Source organism: Salvelinus namaycush, chromosome 3 (genome assembly GCF_016432855.1).
Source record: "Salvelinus namaycush isolate Seneca chromosome 3, SaNama_1.0, whole genome shotgun sequence".
NCBI lineage: Eukaryota > Metazoa > Chordata > Actinopteri > Salmoniformes > Salmonidae > Salvelinus > Salvelinus namaycush.
The window spans coordinates 22,448,809-22,469,784 of record NC_052309.1 but is presented as its reverse complement, the minus strand read 5'-3'; the positions used below and the strand labels follow the sequence as shown (position 1 = coordinate 22,469,784).

At 42.8% G+C, this 20,976-nt stretch overlaps 2 protein-coding genes across 2 annotated transcripts; both read right to left on the bottom strand.

Moving 5' to 3' along the window:
- Positions 1-1,958: 1,958 nt before the first annotated feature.
- rpl36a (ribosomal protein L36A) lies at positions 1,959-3,848 on the bottom strand. The gene is made up of 6 exons (XM_038988204.1): positions 3,828-3,848; positions 3,238-3,390; positions 2,848-2,953; positions 2,550-2,617; positions 2,244-2,366; positions 1,959-2,034 (listed from the first exon to the last, which is right to left on the bottom strand). Exons 1-6 carry the CDS (start codon positions 3,846-3,848, stop codon positions 2,014-2,016), a joined length of 492 nt encoding a protein of 163 aa, XP_038844132.1. The 3' UTR covers positions 1,959-2,013.
- Positions 3,713-17,564, bottom strand: LOC120045075 (dystrophin-related protein 2-like). Its single transcript, XM_038989942.1, has 21 exons — positions 17,390-17,564; positions 15,553-15,709; positions 13,516-13,624; positions 13,089-13,351; positions 12,628-12,774; positions 12,342-12,420; positions 12,140-12,200; positions 11,695-11,756; positions 11,526-11,600; positions 11,198-11,417; positions 10,046-10,131; positions 9,761-9,918; positions 8,399-8,565; positions 8,198-8,309; positions 7,965-8,101; positions 7,785-7,850; positions 5,151-5,282; positions 4,715-4,949; positions 4,472-4,595; positions 4,264-4,362; positions 3,713-4,061 (listed from the first exon to the last, which is right to left on the bottom strand). The coding sequence occupies exons 1-21, from the start codon at positions 17,551-17,553 to the stop codon at positions 4,042-4,044; spliced, it is 2,673 nt and encodes an 890-aa protein (XP_038845870.1). The 5' UTR covers positions 17,554-17,564; the 3' UTR covers positions 3,713-4,041.
- Between the last annotated feature and the right edge of the window lie 3,412 nt (positions 17,565-20,976).

The window sequence follows — 20,976 nt, the reverse complement described above, 5'->3', positions numbered from 1 at the left end:
TGCCTGTGTCAAGTATTGACTTTGTCATCCTCAATTAAACAAATCAAAAAGGTGAGATCAAAGCTGGGACAGAGAGACTGAAAAACAGCTTCTATCTCAAGGCCATCAGACTGATTCAAATCTCTAGCCCCTTTAATAATAAAAAATTGGATGTAATGTGTCACTATCTTTTTTGCCTTTCTGTGACATCGGGTGGTGTAAGTGTCCTGGAGGGCAGGTAGTTTCCCTCCGGTGATGTGTTGTGCAGACCTCACTACCCTCTGGAGAGCCTTACGGTTGTGGGCAGAGCAGTTGCCGTACCAGGCGGTGATACAGCCCGACAGGATGCTTTCGATTGTGCATCTGTAAAAGTTTGTGAGTGTTTTTGGTGACAAGCCAAATTTCTTCAGCCGCCTGAGGTTGAAGAGGCGCTGTTGTGCCTTCACCACGCTATGTGTGGGTGGACCATTTGTTTGTCCGTGATGTGTACGCCGAGGAACTTAAAACGTTCCACCTTCTCCACTACTGTCCCATCGATGTGGATAGGGGCGTGCTCCTGCTGTTTCCTGAAGTCCACGATCATCTCCTTTGTTTTGTTGACGTTGAGTGTGAGGTTATTTTCCTAACACCACACTCCGAGGGCCCTCACCTCCTCCCTGTAGGCCGTCTTGTCGGTAATCAAGCCTACAACTGTAGTGTCGTCTGCAAACTTGATTTGAGTTGTGGGTGAACAGGGAGTACAGGAAAGGGCTGAGAGCGCACCCTTGTGGGGCCCCAGTGTTGAGGATCAGCGGGGTGATGTTTCTTACCCTCACCACCTGGGGGCGGCCCATCAGGAAGTCCAGAACACAGTTGCACAGGGCGGGGTCGAGACCCAGGGTCTCAAGCTTAATGACGAGTTTGGAGGGTACTATTGTGTTAAATGCTGAGCTGTAGTCGATGTACAGCATTCTTACATAGGTATTCCTCTTGTCCAGATGGGTTAGGGCAGTGTGATTGCATCGTGGCCCTATTGGGGCGGTAAGCAAATTGGAGTGGGTCTAGGGTGTCAGGTAGGGTGGAGGTGATATGATCCTTGATTAATCTCGCAAAGCACTTCATGATGACGGAAGTGAGTGCTACGGGGCGATAGTTGTTTAGCTTAGTTACCGTAGCTTTCTTGGGAACAGGAACAATTGTGGAACAGCAGACTGGGATAGGGATTGATTGAATAGGTCTGTAAACTCACCAGCGAGCTGGTCTGCACATGCTCCGAGGACGCGGCTAGGGATGCCGTCTGGGCCGGCAGCTTTGCGAGGGTTAACAAGTTTAAATGTTTTACTCACGTTGGCTGCGGTGAAGGAGAGCCCGCAGGTTTTGGTAGCGGGCTGTGTTGGTGGCACTGTATTGTCCTCAAAGCGAGCAAAGAAGTTTAGTTTGTCTGGGAGCAAGACATCAGGGTCTGCGACAGGGCTGGTTTTCTTTTTGTAGTTCGTGATTGACTGTAGACACTGCCACGTGTCTGAGCCGTTGAATTGCGACTACTTTGTCTCGATACTGATGCTTAGCTTGTTTGATTGGCTTGGAGGGAATAGCTACACTGTTTCCGGCCGCCTTTCCCTGATTAAAAGCAGTGGTTCGCGCAAATGCTGCTATCAAACCAGTTTCTGGTTTGGGAAGGTTTTAATAGTAGCAGTGGGTACAACATCACTGATGCACTTGCTAATAAACTCGCTCACCGAATAGTTCGACGCTATCCGGAACACATCCCAGTCTACGTGATCGAAGCGTGGAATCAGATTGAACAGACCTGAGCACGGGCATTTCCTGTTATAGTTTCTGTCTATAGGCTGGGAGCAACAAAATGGAGCCGTGGTCAGAATTGCATTATCATGTGTAACTGCATGTGTCAGACAATTCAAGATCACTTGTCTGACTGGATCCAATGTTTCAACGTATACTAGAGGTTTATTATAAAGTGACAACAGTACAAGTTCAGGTACAGTTAGAATACATATTTTATTGATAAAAGTGGCCCAAGAAAAGAGAAACAGTTTAAAACTGGATGACCTGGCCCTGAAAGAGTAAGAAAAAGGATAGCGATTAGGTAAAAAAAATATAACATTTCACAGATTGCTGCAAATAGATTCAAATCACCATCTATAAGAAGCTAAATTGTCTTAGTGTCCATCTCATTAACACCACCATCTGCTTCGTGCCTACCTTTCACAATTAGGCACAAAGGATTGCTGGCTCTCAAAACTGAGGAGAACCAGTACTATTACCTTCCTCTTCTTGTCTCCTCCCAATTCAAAGTGTTTGCATCGCTTGATGGGAACCATTCTCTTTTGCCGACAGTTGGGCTCCACACACTCCAGCCTCAACACAATCTTCTTTGTAGTTTTAGCCTGCAGGACAAATCACAAGGGTTCAAGCATGCAGCATAAAAATATGGAAATCATTCATGTGCCGACTAGGGTAGACATGGTAACTAAAACAGAGGCAATTTGCAAACAAGTCCCATCTTTAGAAGGGAAGACTAGGGTAACAGTGCATTTGTAAAATATTTCCCCATTGTGATTCTTGCATACCTTCTTCCTGAAAATAGGCTTTGTCTGGCCCCCATAACCAGATTGCTTTCGGTCGTATCTCCTTTTGCCTAAAATACATTGTTACCTGATTAATGCATGCTGAGGTAGACACCACGCATAAATGCATGTGAATGTTCAAGCAGACAGAGACTGGGAAGTAACGACACATGGCAGCTCTGCTTCTAGCTCCTAAGTTTAAAAAGTTACAAACATTTCGCTACAACCGCAATAACTTCTGCTAAATGTGTATGTGACCAATACAATTTGATTTGCACGTTAAACACCGTATCAAACTTACCCTGTGCATACAGAGAATCCTTGCCCTTCTTGTACTGGGTAACTTTGTGAGTTTGATGTTTTTTACATTTCTTGCAGTAAGTCCTGCGGGTCTTCGGTACGTTTACCTAGATACAACATAAACACTAGTAAACGACTGAACCAAAGATATAGTTAAGACTTCGCTCCACTGAAGCCTGTATCACATTGCTTGCTAGCAATTTCAATAACGTTAGCTAGCGATTTTGCTAAGTACACATTGGAAGTGTTAGCTACGTGGCTGGCTAGCTAACACCTCTGCGAATACGTTAGCTAGGGCCGCAAACAAATGGCTTGTATGTATGTCTGTACATTAGCTAATATACATATTAGAAAAAGTTATTTATTAGAAATGCGTGGAGAATAAACATACCATGACTGCACTCTCCTGGGGCAGGTGCTCAAATGAAGAAAAATGTAAGGGACCACATGTAAATGACGTACACCGGTAGTAAACCGGAAATTCGTGGGTCGGCTGGAGAGCGTTCTCTAAACCTAACCATTTCCTAACCTTAACCTCAGTCTCCTAACCAGCTACGTTAATTATCTTAACCTGCTGTGTAAATTCTCCTAACCTGCTACGAAAAAGTCACTTCGGTATAGTGGCGTGAAAATTGTGCCGTTCTGTCGATAAAGTCAATTTAACAGAAGAGAATATCCTTGCATGGAAAGTACTGATAAGTGATTTGTATGGCTGTTCCCTCTGTGGGCCTATATTGTGACAATGAAATATAACTTTTTCATATATTTAAACTATTACTGAGAGACAGAATATTGAATACTGACATGAATAACTGCATGTGGAAATGTACTTTTGTGCAAAATAATTAAACGGTTAGAGAGAAACATTGAATTATGAATTGATTAATTCTTGAAAATGTAAAAATATCAACATGAAATATTACACATTGACAAAGATGGACCTGACACCATAAAACACATCATATTTCCATCCAGTAGTACATTTGGCCACTGGACATCCATAATGTACACTTATTTTGTAAAACGTATTCATTATCAGCCTGTTTGTTCATTTCAATGTGTATTAAGCTGGATAAAACACACATGGATCTCAGTAGTGATATGTGCTTGATCATAGTGAGAGGTATCTTGAAGGCTATCCGTTAACGATAGGTGTTGTTAGGTTCACAGTCTGGTCTCTGGAATGGCAAACAAGTCAAAAAGGTGATGCAACACCTATGGGGCCAAAAAGAAAAAGAACAGACATTTAAATGTACTAAGTACACACTATTAGAGAATATCCAGAGACGGTCAAAGAAGTCTGGCATACTTAGACATATTTTTCTGATGTAATAAGGATTATGCAGTGGAGATATCCCATTGATCATTATCAGAAGAATGTAGCCTTTGTGCCAGGTTATCACCCCTTTGAACTTACCGTTCTCTCTGGTCTCTAAGGGGAAGACGTTCTTCAGTTGCTCTATGACCTGTTGAAGGTGATAGGCTGTAACACCCTGCTCTGGCTCCAAGGCCGGCCCTGATTACACAAGGGAAAAAAAGGCATGAGGGTTCCCTTTTAGACAAGCCCCTAATGGCAACATGTCTTTGATAGTTAATCCTCATATCAAACTAGCATAGTATGTTACCTGGGGGTTCTGTGTTGGAGGCTCCTGAGCTTAGCTGTCTCCCCAGCTGGTCTCTTCGTGACACAGGAGAGTACACAGATGACGGTGTTCCAGTCGATACATTGTCCTCTGAACCCTCTCTGTTCTGTTGGACTCACAAAACATATTCTAATATCACAAGGAAATAAAAGGATGCACTTTCATGTGGACAGGACTGTGCATTTGAGGCATCCCCCTATTTGCTAACCTCTGGCTGAGACTCACCTGTTGTAGAATCTCCCTGAGCCGGTGAAGCTGGGACTCTAGCTCCTTGTTGTGGTCCTCCAGGATCTGCATGCGGGTTTCCAGCCTGCCCTTATGGTGCCTCAGGTCTTTGGCCTCAGCCAGCAAGGCCTGGTCCTGGTAGTCCTCCTGGTCCACAGAGCCCTCCCTCAGGTGTGGACATGCCTGGGCCTCAGCGTGCTGCCACTTCAGACGTCGGTACTCCCCCTGGAGCACCCTGGGGGAAATTACACCTTTGTGACCCCAGGCACTCATTTGTGTTTTTATGTTTTCATCTATGCTCTTATGGCAGATCAGAGGTAAACAAATGATGATTGGATTCGATACCCTGATAGCAGAAATATTTTGATTTGTACGTGATTGGACTGACCTCACCACTCATGAAATGATAAGGACATGAGCGTTAGTGACCTCTCACCTGTTCTCGTTCTCCAGCATGGCCAGAGTCCTCTGCAGCTCATCCTGGGTCTCACAGCCTGTATAACCCAGGTAATGATGACAGGAGGCCAGGGAGTCCTGCTCCAGGCGGTCAAGATACTGATCCTCATCCCTGGCCATTAACAGAGGGAAGGACAGAATGAACTATGCGGACATGTAAGAAAGATAATGTAATGTTCATCTTGGACAGTCTCATTTTGTATCATTAAGTAAGAGCTTTTTATGATGAATTTACAAGCTCTCATTGAAGAAGGAGCAGTTCTGGTCCTCCATGTCAGCGAGTCTTGAACATAAGCAGACAGTAAAAACATACAGTACCAGTCAAAAGTTTGGACACACCTACTCATTCAAGTGTTTTTCTTTATTTGGACTATTATCTACATTGTAGAATAATAGTGAATACAACAAAACTATGAAATAACACATATGGAATCATGTAGTAACCAAACAAGTGTTAAATCAATATATAATTTTAGATTTTAGATTCTTCAAAGTAGCCACCCTTTGCCTTGATGACAACTTTGCACACTCTTGGCATTCTCTCAACCAGATTCACGAGGTAGTCTCCTGTAATGCATTTCAATTAACAGGTGTGCCTTGTTAAAAGTTAATTTGTGGAATTTGTTTCCTTCTTAATGAGTTTGAGCCAATCAGTTGTGTTGTGACAAGGTAGGGGTGGTATACAGAAGAGAGCCCTATTTGGTAAAATACCAATTTCATATTATGGCAAGAACAGCTCAAATAGGCAAAGAGAAATGACAGTCCATCATTACTTTAAGACATGAAGGTCAGTCAATCCAGAAAATGTCAAGAACTTTGAAAGTTCTTCAAGTGCAGTCGCAAAAACCATCAAGCGATATGATGAAACTGACTCTCATGAGGACCGCCACAGGAAAGGAAGACCCAGAGTTACCTCTGCTGCAGAGGATAAGTTCATTAGAGTTAACTGCACCTCAGATTGCAGCCAAAATAAATGCTTCACAGAGTTCAAGTAGCAGACAAATCTCAACATCAACTGTTCAGAGGACACTGCGTGAATCAGGCCTTCATGCTCGAATTGCTGCAAAGAAACCACTACTAAAAGGACACCAATAATAAGAAGAGACTTGCTTAGGCCAAGAAACACGAGCAATGGACATTAGACCGGTGGAAATCCATTCTTTGGTCCGATGAGTCAAAATGTGAGATTTTTGGTTCCAACCGCCATGTCTTTGTGAGATGCGGAGTAGGTGAACGGATGATCTCCGCATGTGTGGTTCCCACTGTGAAGCATGGAGGAGGAGGTGTGATGGTGCTTTGCTGGTGACTGTCAGTGATTTATTTAGAAGAATTCAAGGCACACTTAACCAGCATGGCTACCACAGCATTCTGCAGCGATACACCATCCCATCTGATTGCGCTTAGTGGGACTATCATTTGTTTTTCCACAGGACAATGACACAAAACACACCTCCAGGCTGTGTAAGGGCTATTTGACCAAGGAGAGTGGTGGAGTGCTGCATCAGATGACCTGGCCTCCACAATCGCCCGATCTCAACCCAATTGAGCTGGACCACAGAGTGAAGGAAAAGCAGCCAACGAGTGCGGGAACTTCAAGACTGTTGGAAAAGCATTCCAGGTGAAGCTGGTTGAGATAATGCCAAGAGTGTGCAAAGCTGTCAAGGCAAAGGGTGGCTACTTTGAAGAATCTCAAATATAAAATATATTTGGATTTGTTTAACACTTTTTTTGTTACTACATGATTCCATATGTGATATTTCATAGTTTTGATGTCTCACTATTATTCTACAATGTAGAAAATAGTAAAAATAAAGAAAAACCCTTGAATGAGTAGGTGTTTCCAAACGTTTGACTGGTACTGTAGTTCACTGCGAGGTAAATGGAATATGTATCATGGGAGGGAATTCCAAGAAGTACAAATGCAGCAGTCTAAACATTACAAGGGGAAACAACTGTTGCTCCTTCTGTTGCTCCTAAATCAGGCTTCTGTGCTTTTCTGTAGACACTTTCCTTGGCAGAATTACATTTCTGTGTTTTCTTCACTTTTTGCTTTAATTTCTTATAAACATGATCTTGCAGAGAAAGAGGACACGCCAGACTAAATGTTTTAATATGATTAAGCCGAAATAAGGAAGTCACGCCACTCCACCATACTCATTAGTGGCATCATGTTCATCTGTGTGGAGAAGATTATTTCAGAGAAAAGGCACATCGTGAGCAGTGCTGCTGAGGGCCGAATGTAGGGACAGATAAAGACTGCATGCATTGATAGTGAACAGATGAAAATTAAGAAGTTACTAGAGAAGTTTTTTGAGATTTCTTCACTGACATTGAAGTAAAGAAACTGACAAATGTGTGGCAGTGTTCAGCAGGCTGCTGATCTCAGCCCAGCTGTTCTAAATATAGGCTGCAGGAGTTATTGCCTGAGAAACTGGATTATAGGGTTCTGTGGACACTGCTAACCTTCAGCGTGCTTTCCTCCTGGCCCCAGCGCTGGTAGGCTTCAGGCTCACTTTTCTGACTCAGCCTGACCCAACACCCCCAGGGTGAAGTCCACCCAGCTAATGGGCAGCAGCAGGTGGCTGATGCTATATTAGGATTTCTTGACTCATACCTGCAGGCATAGTGCTCAATCCTGGAGTGTGTGTCCGAGTGGGGAAGCCTCGGGGACGAGCTGGGCCTAAAGGAAGCACAGAGATGTCAATCAAAGTCAGGAGTCAATCTGTGCTGACAGTCTCCGGATGTGCCATCACATAAGACCTCCCAGGCTTTAGACCTAATTCTGTGGACTCACGTCTCCTCACTCCCTGACCTCAAGACAGACTGTACAGGCAGGTAGCCCCTCTGGGGATGCTTGCTGAAGTACTGCTTTGATCTGAACTTGTTCTTCAGTGTTTTGGCAAAATCACGCATCCTCTCCCCTGAAGTGGTCTGCCAGAGATCAGAAAATAATGTACATTTCAATTCCATGGGAATATTCTTGTAGCCATGCTTGGGTGTAGTATAGCATAATAAAATGAGTCTTACTGGGGTGTAATACTCCATGATGGGGTAAATTAAAGCTTTGGCCTTGGTAGTACGTCCGGACAGGAAGCAGCTCTGACAAATGTCCACATTGAACTGCTTGAGGCTTCTGTATCTGGGGGCAAAGGAGTTAGAAGCCTAAATATTATTGACATTCTCTATATGGTTAAAATGGTGTTCCCCTGTCGAGGCCCTGTGGTTCACCTGAAGCCTTTGATGGGACACTGTTTGCAGATGGAGCACTTGGCCTGGTGTTGGGCGTTCTCTGCCTGGACCACTCGCTGCAGCACGGGCAGCCACACAATGGACTGGGGCTCCAGGCTCATCCACTCCAGGAAGTTGGACAGCTGGATGGAGGACTTCCCAGGAGCCTGCAGCCACACGGTGGGGAGGAGAAGAGGACCATGAGACCACCAGAGATCTCGAAGGCAGGGCCTGTGCTATCTGGCACCCTGAGGGCAGCTGGTCCCCTTCAGAGACTGACTAAGTAGAGCTGTAGTAAATTACTGGCGCTTCACAGTCATTCATTGCCAGAAATAATTCATGACATTGATGATAAGAAATGTTAAAGAAAAGCCTCATGAGTCACTAATGTTCATTACTGGACTAAATTCTCATTAAAAGGGTTTGAAAGGCACTCCATGTTAAATTTCTTGAGGGCCTTGATGAGAGAAATTGCATAATTAAGTTGTCATTCCCGTTTGGGTTCCAGTGGTGTGCTCTAATCCAGCTGTGGAGCCTGATAAAGCCTGTCTACTATAGTAGCATCCCGATGCCACTGGAGTGAAGGACTGCTGAGTATCTATCATGGGGACATACCAGAGGACAAATCACATATTTACTACACAAAACAGACATGCATGTGGACATGCAAATATACACAACGTACACAAATACACCAATGTACACATATGTACCTCCGTAAAGCCCACACAAACAAGCTGACAGACAGCAAAAGGTCAGAGCGACAGAGCCTGTGGTAATTAGCCCTTTAAGATAAGTTAACACAGCCTATTAAAATGCCATGACCCCTTTGACATAGTTGACTGTTTACTAATCTCACTCAGATATGTCAAGATGAAGAGGCAGCAGACATATGACTGGCTGATCTAAAAGAGTCTATCAGAGGCGTTGATGTCTCAGTATTTATCATGAATGTTTGACATTAGCTTTTAACATTATACAGTTTGAGTTAGCATAACTGTCATCATAGATGGTTAGTTGAATAGGGCTCACAGTGTTTAATCAGGCATATGCATCTCTCCACCATGGTCTCATAGCTACTCAGACTTATAAACAGCCTCAAATCCTCTGTGACATTAGTCTGCTGCTCACATTATTTGTTATAGATTACACCTTACAAATGCATAAAGAATGTTCAAAATCCACTTTGATAATCAACATCACATATCAAGATTGGAGATAATCTAATGACAAGTATCAGTTTTTAACACAGATTGGATTTTACTTATTGTAATCTCACACAATAACAGGGAATTAGATGGGGAAAACCTTAGCTATACTTAACAGTAGTAGCTAGTTTGACCAATGTAAATCCTAGCTCACCATGCGAAAGCAGCTGGCCACGCTTGGCTCCACATTGCTCCCTCCAAAGGCAGCCACCTCTCCTAGCTGCCATGGGATCTGGATTATCTCCTGAAGCAGGGCATTGAGGTGCTGCTGGTCAGCACATCCACCAGGCCCAGACACCTGCCAGAACAGATCTGACATACCCTCTCCTCAGACAGGACACAACCTACACTTCTCTGTACTCTTGAACTTGCTTGTAGTGATTATGTGAGTTACGGTTGATTGGAAATGCATCATATACAGTAACAAAGCACATCTTACATTTGCATTTCTCCTGAATGTCAGCATTGCATAGACACACCAGTCCTGTCTTGAAGGATAGGATTCTCACCTGCCCATTACGGCCACTAGAGGGTGCAGAGAGAGAAAAAGAGGAAGTCTCAGTGTTTGACTGCCACACAGTATGGAGTGAGGTGGATGTTTTTTCACAGTGGAAAACATTCTTACTCAACAGCGTCAACTGCCATCTAAGCATGAGATAATGCAGTAATACACCCTCACTATCCTTCTCACACACAAATGCACATGGTTCATTACCCACACGCATTCATAAGATATCCAGGTGTTAGCCCCAGAGCGCTAAACTCAATGTTTTGGCCTTCAGCCGCTCAGCTGAAGTGCATATGAATGCATCTATAGCCACACACACACGTTTACAGCGAACCTTGTGGGGGGACACAATTCAGTCCCAGTCAAAATCCTATTTTCCCTAACCCGTACTCTTACCTTAACCTTAACCCTAACCCAAAAACCAAACCTTAACCCTAAACCTAACCCTAATCTTAAAACCAACCCTAGCTCCTAACCCTAATTCTAATCTTAACACTAACTCTAACCTTAACCCGCTACAAATAGCATTTGACCTCGTGGGGACTAACAAAATGTTCCCAGTTGGTCAAATGTTTGTTTGTTTACTACTCTTGTGGGGACTTCTGATCCCCACAAGAAGTTAAACACGTCCACAGTCTTCACACACACACATATACATACAATCGCCCAGGGACAAATGCACGCTATCCAAAGAGCGTAAATGCCGCAGTATAAAACACACACACACAAACTGAGCGCTGTCACGCATCATTGGATATTTATTTGATACTTGGTTGGTGATGTTGCCCTGGGGAATATTGTTCACTAAACTGAATGGCTAATCCAAGGAGCCCTGCTAAGAGTGATGTACTGTAGCTAAATTATCTAAGAGATAGAGAGAGCAACCCCTGATGTGGGACTGACCTAGGATGTCTCTTAGAGGAAGAGAGGAAGATGCAGAGAGAGATGGGGGGAAAATATTTAAGGGAAAGAGTGGAGAGAGTGACGTGTTACGGAATAGATAGTGATTGGGAATAGAAAGGCTAAAGGATAGACAAAAAGGGGAATAAACTGTAGAAAATTAAGATGTTCCATTAGACAGACCTGTCGTATACGTTGAGCAGCCAGTTGAGACACATGTCCACACAGAGCGGGATGTTGAGCAAGACGCCATGTTTCTCCTTCAGCTGCTCGTACAGGCTGGTCAGAGCATGGATGACCTCCAGCACATCCATAACCTCAACAGCTTCCACCACGGGGTCATCGTACCCCGACCCCAGGCCCTGGAAAACCGCTGCCACACAGCCAAGGCTCAGCTTGTCCACTTTGGGTAGAGGGGAAAGGGAGAAGGTCGCTAGCTGTGACACTACTGCTGCGGTGATTGAGTGGGGCAATTAATATGACAGGCCACTGGACATAGTAACACACTCACATCTCAAGGCCTGTTGTACACGTCGCAGCTTCATGGCTGTTCGGTAGGCAGAGAACCTGATATTGTTCAGATCAGCTGGGGAAAGATGGTAAATAATGGCATCTTTAGATCAACACCATAATAGGAAGCATCCTTGCAATCATATGGCGATCCTTTTCTTCAGTCTTACCAAGTGCCTGGTAGAGCTCTTTCATTTGTGGATGATCCCAACAAGTGGTCTGGGTTTGATGGCTGTAGCAAGAGAGAGTAACATGTGGAGAGACGTAGAGGGACAGAGGTCATAGTAAATATTGAGGTCACAGTTAACAAACTGGGACACGGGTCACAAAAAGAGGGAAACTGTTGTGACATGCTAGTGGTTCTTCCCTTAAAAGTTGCGGCCTTATTGCAGCACAGCTTGCAGAGTGCCGCATAATTATATGGCACGTTATTTAAGTGTCAGCTATTGTGCCAGAATGACACAATTTACCCCAATCTGCCACCATCTACCACAAACGGTCGCGGCATAAGCTCTAAACTTTTAAAGGAAGAACCACTGTATGCTGCTAGACTTGTATTTGTGCTGGAAGGCTGATGTTTTTTCACACTGGTTTTGTGTTTTTATTTATGCTTACTTAATGTAGTATGGCACTTTGTTGGGCGATATGGCACGTTCCCATGGAATCTGCACTGAACCTAAAATGAAACAATGTAAATCAAGCAAGCACAACAATGTAGCATGGAAAATGTAAACAGAAGAACAAGGGCACACAGCATGGCAAATGTAACCAGTGTTCTGAGGGGGTTCTCCAGCAGAGAGAGAGAGACACAGCTTACCAGAGAGGAAATGCTGGGACCTGGGCCCAAAGTCTCTGTGGGCATCCTGCAGATGCCTCAGCCTCTTCTCAGTGGACTCCTGCAACAGGGAAACACACACACTACAGCACACACATCTCTAAGCCTGCTACAGCACATTCCCAGGGACAGAGTAACATACTACACGGGATCTGACAAGAGGCTTTAGAAAAGTGATGGGAAAAATGAGACTGCTGGAGAACATTGTTGCAGGGGAAGATCAGGATTGTAAAATCTCATAGGATTTTAGCCTCTCCCTTTTTTGTACCTCCAGCAGTTTCCACCTGGTGTTGAGTTGCTGCAGACCCTGGGTGTTGTCCTCTGATAGGGGGACACTGGAGATGGTCAGCTGGTGGACTAGCTGGTTGACATGCTTCATGCCCTCCTGACCCTGAGTCAGCTCCTCCTGGAACAACTACAACATAGAGGCCATGCCAGTCACTAACATGGCAACCATTTGCCAATCATAACACAACATCCTGGTATGTAGGGTCTTTGACCAAATATGCTGTATCTGCTGGTAAAGCAATCTAGAATAAATCAAACTTTATAATGTGCAGAGAATAGCTGCTAATTTAGTTATTCTATTCCCATGCACACACATTAAGCATTTGGAGCATATCAGCTCATTTTCAATGTTAGTCTAAGTAGTCATTATATAATGGAACATAAAAATGGACCTTGGTAGTGGAAAACAAAAATGGTTGTATGTTGTTGATTCCTGCATACCTTGGTGGCGTCGATGTGGTCCTGCAGTGAGTCAATGAGGAGGTATCCTATGGGCCCCCAGGCCTCCTGCACCCCCTCAGCCTGCTCTATGTCCAGGCACAGCTCCTCCACAGCCCCCTGTAGCTCTGTGAGGCGCTCCAGAGTACACTGCATGTGTTTGTGGCGCTGAACACTGCGTGACATCACACTCTCCCACAGGTCTCCGGCCACTGCGGCCTGCCTCAACACCCAGCGACTGACACTCTGCTGCCGAGTACTCACGTCTACAGACAGGAGATGCAGAGGAACATAAAGGGCAGGTCTCACTGGAGAGACAATGACAAATCAGGATTCAGCTTATTATGAAATAAGCATTTTCTTCCTAACCAGGAACACATAACTTCTTAGTCTGATAATTGGGTTTGCCATATCTTGTTGACTTCCCCACCTTTGCTGTCATCTGGATCCACAGTGGCCCATTGTGACAGAAAGGCCTGAGCGGACTCCAACACCGAGTAAATAAAGGGTCCCCGAGACTTTAAATCCTCAACGAAAACCTAAAGAAGAGAACAGAACAGACATCCGTTTTATCGTCATTCTATCTGCTCTGGGTTAAGTGCTGCACATAGCAGCATAACAAGACTTAACGTTAATAAACTAGAAAACTGGAGTATGCACAAGACACTGGATATCTTGTTTTTTTCATCCTTGTAACTGAATTAGATAACAGACCTCTGTGGACTTGCAAATATAGCCAAGAGCAAACAAGAGAAGAAATATTCACACGCTCAGGCTCCAGACTGAATCTGTGTTGATTTCCAATGACAATACATTCAGACTACATCATAATGTGGGTTGACGTACTCTCTCTCTATTTAGAATTTCACTTGGACTACATTTCATACATTGGGAATTTGCGATTCAGTACAACCGACAGACGTCAAAGACTGTAGAGATGATTTTTCACAGGCATATAAAGATCATCAAAACCATTCTTGCCAACCGCCCCATAAACAATGGCTTAATGTGAAATAACTGTACAAGGCCATTTTTATGCACATATTTTATTTATATACGGCACATGTATATTGTGTACATATCCTGCAAAAAAAATTGACAATAAAAATCAAACATAAAATGTTCACCACTGTTCAAAAGTTTGGGGTCACTTAGAAATGCCCTTGTTTTTGAAAGATAAGCAATTTTTTTGTCTATTAAAATAACATACATTTGATCAGAAATACAGTGTAGACATTTTTTATGTTGTAAATGACTATTGTAGCAGGAAACAGCTTATTTTTAATGGAATATCTACATAGACGTACAGAGGCCCATTATCAGCAACCATCACTCCTGTGTTCCAATGGCACGTTGTGTTAGCTAATCCAAGTGTATCATTTTAAAAGGCTAATTGATCATTAGAAAACCATTTTGCAATTATGTTAGCATAGCTGAAAACTGTGTCTGATTGAAGAAGCAATAAAACTGGCCTTAGACTAGTTGAGTATCTGGAGCATCAGCATTTGTGGGCTCGATTACAGGCTCAAAATGGCCAGAAACAAATAACTTTCTTCTGAAACTCGTCAGTCTATTCTTGTTCTGAGAAATGAAGGCTATTCCATGCGAGAAATTGCCAAGAAACTGAAGATCTCGTACAACGCAGTGTACTACTCGCTTCACAGAACAGCGCAAACTGGCTCTAACCAGAATAGAAAGAGGAGTGGGAGGCCCCGGTGCACAACTGAGCAAGAGGACAAGCACATTAGAGTGTCTAGTTTGAGAAACAGATGCCTCACAAGTCCTCAACTGGCAGCTTCATTAAATAGTACCCGCAAAACACCAGTCTCAATGTCAACAGTGAAGAGGCGACTCTGGGATGCTAGCCTTCTAGGCAGAGTTGCAAAGAAAAAGCCATATCTCTGTCCTGTGTCTGTGTTCTTTTGCCCATCTTAATCTTTTATTTTTATTGGCCAGTCTGAGATATGGCTTTTTCTTTGAAACTCTGCCTAGAAGGCCAGCATCCCGGAGTCGCCTCTTCACTCAACTGACGTTGAGACTGGTGTTTTGCGGGTACTGACGCTCCAGATACTCAACTAGTCTATAGAAGGACAGTTTTATTGCTTCTTTAATCAGAACAACAGTTTTCAGCTGTGCTAACATAATTGCAAAATGGTTTTCTAAGGATCAATTAGCCTTTTAAAATGATAAACTTGGATTAGCTAACACAACGTGCCATTGGAACACAGGAGTGATGGTTGCTGATAATGGGCCACTGTACACCTATGTAGATATTACATTTTAAAAAATCTGCCGTTTCCAGTTACAATAGTCATTTACAACATTAACAATGTCTACACTGTATTTCTGATCAAATGTATGTTATTTTAATGGACAAAAAATGTTTTTATTTCAAAAACAAGGACATTTCTAAGTGACCCCAAACTTTTGAACAATAGTGTATATCTCATAGATTGTTTTGGCCTACCTGATGTACCTCACTCTGATGCTTGTAGCTTGTTATATCGCCATGTAAAGGCAAACTGTCAGATAGCTCCTCATCCTTCACAGATAGCCAATCAATGATGCCCTGTAGCGAACGCTGAAGCCTCTCATTAATGTCTGAGAGAGTCTCCAGTCCTACACTGTGTGGATTGGAAATACATTGAAACACAGACAAGCACGAATCGTACATACATTGTTAAATGTTGAGTAAATACAGCAATTTTCTCACAAATCATTCTAAAATATGTGAAAAGTTTGAAAGTGGGTAATCTTTATGTGTGGGTGGTTAAGAATTTCAAACACATTAATGGATGTATTTGAAATGTACTGTAATGACTTCCTCAGAAAACCGCACCAGACCATGCTCTCCATCTAGGCCTATCAGCACAGTGCGAGAATCTCAATTGCATAAACCTCACATCCTCTCTCCTCGCCTCCTTCTCAAAACCTATTGGATGAGAAAGCCAGAGGTGAACTTCTCCAATGGGTTTTGAGAAGGAGGCGAGGGGAGAGGACGTGAGGAGTATGCAATTGAGATTCTTCCAAAGATGCCCTAGAGTTCAACACTGACCCCTGACCTGACCTAAACTTCAAGAGTCAATCAATGTCCTGCCAGAGGCCACTTCTGAGCCCAGCAGTCTGAATGAGGGAACCCTCAAACGCACAATCCAACATGGTACTGACAAGTAACATTCTTGCAGGGCATGTTCCCCTCTGTGTTATCTATGATTCAGAGCAACGTCTACTTTCTGTCAGTTCAATGTCAACACCAGCAATTAAAATGCTACATCCAGCCTGTCTATTAAGTGCTGTGAGAGTCAGTGGGGGTCCCTTCATGGTTTATGTGCTAATTAAAGCCTGGGCGATAAGCTCTGGGTTAGCACTAATTTACCCCGCTCTACATAGAATTCTCCCTGGTTCAATAAGTTCCACTTTCCTCGGCAGTGACAAAAACAACACGGCACACAAGTAGCAATTTACCAAAACTGTAAACGATAATCAAACAGGAAAATATAGAATTGACAAAACAGAGCCACAGACACTGGTCCAGAAAGTCAGGGGCTAAATTAACAGATGGCAGATGATAAGTAGCGTGATATAAATACATCTAGGAGGGCACATCACAACATATTTGGTAAAGAAAACACACCACAGTTAAGAATATTGTGGAATAAATATCTATTATAATAATGATAATAATTTATTTTACTTTTATAGAGCTTTTCATTACAGACAGAATCTCCAACCGCTTGTTATTAAGCAAAATAAACAAGCAATTTAAAAATGATTATGTGATTTTACCATCACACAAATGCATGCTTCAAACTACCAGGGTTGTGTTTGACTTCTACTGGCATCACAGTAAAAATAAAATGGGTTGTTCTGTATGGAAGCTGAAAGCTAATGCCCGGGGAAATGCAGGGTTGCATCTCTCTTCTTTCGCTTGACTGGTTTACCTTGTGTAATAATTAACCCAGAAACATCAGTCCTCACATCAGCGTACACAAGACATACACACATTGACAGGCATAACACACACCCATACTGTACACACACACTGCACAAATAAACATGCTCTTCGTAGACTCATGCTCATATTAAGACTCAATTTATACATAATATTATGAAAACACATTCATGCACATTACATACAAAGTTCATACTAAGTATGTGTGGTTTCTGCAGATCCAAGGCTAACGATAACATTTCAGACATGGCCCGTCAACAGAAATACATACTTTCTGCCCAGTGCTATACACTTCTCTCTAAGCATTAGGAATAATGCATTATAAACAAATCCTGCCTCTGCAGAGTCCTACCTGGTGTTATGAGGACTGTGTTGGACTCCCCTACACCACAGACACATCTCACAGTCTTCACACTGCCCTCCCTGCTGGCTGGCTGGTCCTCTGCCATCTCTGGCCCACTCCTGGTCCCTCGGAACCTCAGGGTGTGGCTGTGGCTCACACTGACACTGTGGCATGGAGAGGCGTCCCCGAGCTAGATGAGACACAAGCAGGTACCCATGACAGATGGCCATTACAATACAAACAAATAAACAGCAAACGTAGACAAGAATCGGACTAAATCTTTAAGTGATTTATTCCTGCAAACTATATACTGTATCTGTTCTCATCTTTAAGCATGGTTGTGATCCTGACTGAGCCACTGTACACACTACAGTAAAATGTGTCACTGCAAATAAGGCAACCATTCTGTGTCTTGTGCCTAATCTATGAGACTAAGCATTACTGCATACTGGGAGTCATGCTGTCTAGCACTACATACGTAGGATCTTAATTTGACCTATATTATCACATCAAAATAGTCCTGCAGCAACAGGTTTTGAACGGTTAGTCCATAATGTTGTTGATCGATGGTTAGGCTATTAGATGGCCAAACGTCAACTACATGAAAAGTGCAATACTGTTAATATGTGTGTTAGTGTGGGCTTTCAGTTAATTTATGCAAATCACAAAACTCATCTGCATTTACTAGGGAGCAGGAAGATTCTCAGCAACGAAAGAGTGCTCAATTTAAGATCCTACACACACATCATTGCCAGGAAAAACATAAAATGCTTGTGACAGACATAACTTGCAGGGCAGAGTCATTTGGCAAAAGAGCCCAATATCACACATAATACAGTTATTGTATGTCACAATATCTCAGTAAAACAGGACTAAACAGAAATGGTTTCCTTATCATTTAGGGCCCTCTCACTATCTTAAAAATATAATTTTGGTGAGAAGTGAGAACCTTGCCTATGTTTGCGATTAGAGTGATGTTTCCAAAGGAACTTGGGTATTAGCAGTGCAGTGCAGTTCGCGGCCCCCGAAAGGTTAGAGTAAGCCCCATCACCCCCCTTTTACTTCAGAATACATTTTTTCTTCCATGGTGCAGAAAGAAAAACGTGCAGTATTTATAGCGAATCTTATACGGTTTTACACATTTTGCCATGAGGCTGAGAGAAAATGTTGCTGTTTTAGAGTTCAGTACCTTGACACAAGGCGAGACCCAGATGCAGACACAGAAGGCAGATGGTTGGAGTCCTACAATATTTATTAATCCAATAGGGTAAGGCAATGGAATGGTCGTGGACAGGCAAAAGGGTCAAAACCAGTTCAGAGTCCAAAAGGTACCGAAGGGCAGGCAGAATCAAGGTCAGGGCAGGCAGGATGATCAGGCAGGTGGTAAAGTAGTCCAGAGTCAGGCAGGGGTCAAAACCAGGAAGACTAACAAAAAGATAATAGCAAAAGGAGTACAGGAAAAATACACTGGTTGACTTAACTAACATACAAGGCAAACTTCCAAAGACAAAGAGGAAACACAGGGATAAATACACTGGGGAGAATAAGTGACACCTGGAGGGGGTGGAGACAATCACAAGGACAGGTGAAACAGATCAGGGTGTGACATTCAGAGATTTTTGAAAGACGGGACAATCTAAAAAAAAATATATATATATATATTTATATTTATCTTAATATTAACAACATTTTAAAATATACACTGAACAAAAATAGAAACACAACATCAAGTTTCAAGTTTCAATGTCACAAGTGCAGTGAAATGCCTTTCTTCCAAACGCAAAACAAGATTTTAAAGTTACAGTTCATAAGGAAATCAGTCAGTTGAAATAAATAAAGGCCTTAATCTATGTCACATGACTGGGAATACAGATATGCATCTGTTGGTCACAGATACCTTAAAAAAAGGTACAGTTGAAGTCGGAAGTTTACATACACTTAGGTTGGAGTCATTAAAACTCGTTTTTCAACCACCACAAATTTCTTGTTAACAACCTATAGTTTTGGCAAGTCGGTTAGGACATCTACTGTGTGCATGACACAAGTAATTTTTCCAACAATTGTTTACAGACAGATTATTTCACTTATAATACACTGTATCACAATTCCAGTGGGTCAGAAGTTTACATACGCTAAGTTGACTGTGCTTTTAAACAGCTTGGAAAATTCCAGAAAATTATGTCATGGCTTTAGAAGCTTCTGATAGGCTAAATGACATCATTTGAGTCAATTAGAGGTCTACCTGTGGATGTATTTCAGGCCTACCTTCAAACTCAGTGCCTCTTTGCTTGACATCATGGGAAAATCAAAAGAAATCAGCCAAGACCTCAGAAAAAAAGATTGTAGACCTTCACAAGTCTGGTTTCTTTCTTGGGAGCGATTTCCAAATGTCTGAAGGTACCACGTTCATCTGTACAAACAATAGTAGTATTGCAAGAAACTACATTTATTTTGTTAATATCCATTATTGGCAGTTTTTAGATTTTTTTTTAGAAAATCCTTTTTTTTTTTTTACTATAAAAATAAAGTTGTTGTCCCGACTTTCAAGAATCTCTGAGCTAATTTCCTGCTATTCTACACATTTTGCCATGAGGTTGAGAGAAAATGTTGCAGTTTTAAAGCTATTTTCCTGTAATTCTAAAAATGTCTTTCATATGCTATGCTATCTGGGGGGCCCGACCCCCTGGGCTCGGGGGTGTGTACTACGCCAGTGCTGGCGCGGGAATTCAACTCTGTTGCCTGACAAGAAGCAAGTTTGTCTCACACTGTCTGCTCTTTGATACGTGATCTGATATAAGCCTTTTAGATTCAATTTCTGGCTTAGGACCAGAGCTTGTGAGTTAGTGAAGTGCCCTTAAAAAAGAATGAACTGAAAAAACATGTTGACACTTACAACTGTGGCCTAAGGAATTACATTACAGAAAAAAGTGTCTGCATTTATGCATATCCGCTGCTGTAAAGAAGTACTCATCATTATTTGTTGATGAGCACACAACTCAATACATCAAATTCCCTGAGTGAGATCTGATCTTCTCTGATTGAAAGGGTTTTTACAGTGGTGGTGGTCAACTAGTCTTTTTTCTACCTCCCAGCAGGCTCAACAGCCTGGTCTCATAGGCTAAACGTTATATAGTAAATGTGGTGGTGTGTGTGTCTATTTGTCAATAACAGCTTGTGCGTGATGTCTAATATTAAGGAAGTCTCGAGGTATTGCTCACCTGAGGTAGAGTACCTCATGATAAGCTGTAGACCACACTAACTACCAAGAGCTTTTTCAAACAGAAATTTGCATCCTGTAGTACTAACTCAAAAAAGTTCTGGAACACTGTAAAGTCCATGGAGAATTAGAGCACCTCCTCCCAGCTGCCCACTGCTCTGAGGCTAGGAAACACTGTCACCACTGATAAATCCACTATAATTGAGAATTTCAATAAGCATTTCTCTACGGCTGGCCATGCTTTCCACCTGGCTACCCCTACCCCGGTCAACTGCACGGCACCCTCCACAGCAACCCGCCAAAGACCCCACCATTTCTCCTTCACCCAAATCCAGATAGCTGATGTTATGAAAGAGCTGCAAAATCTGGACCCCTACAA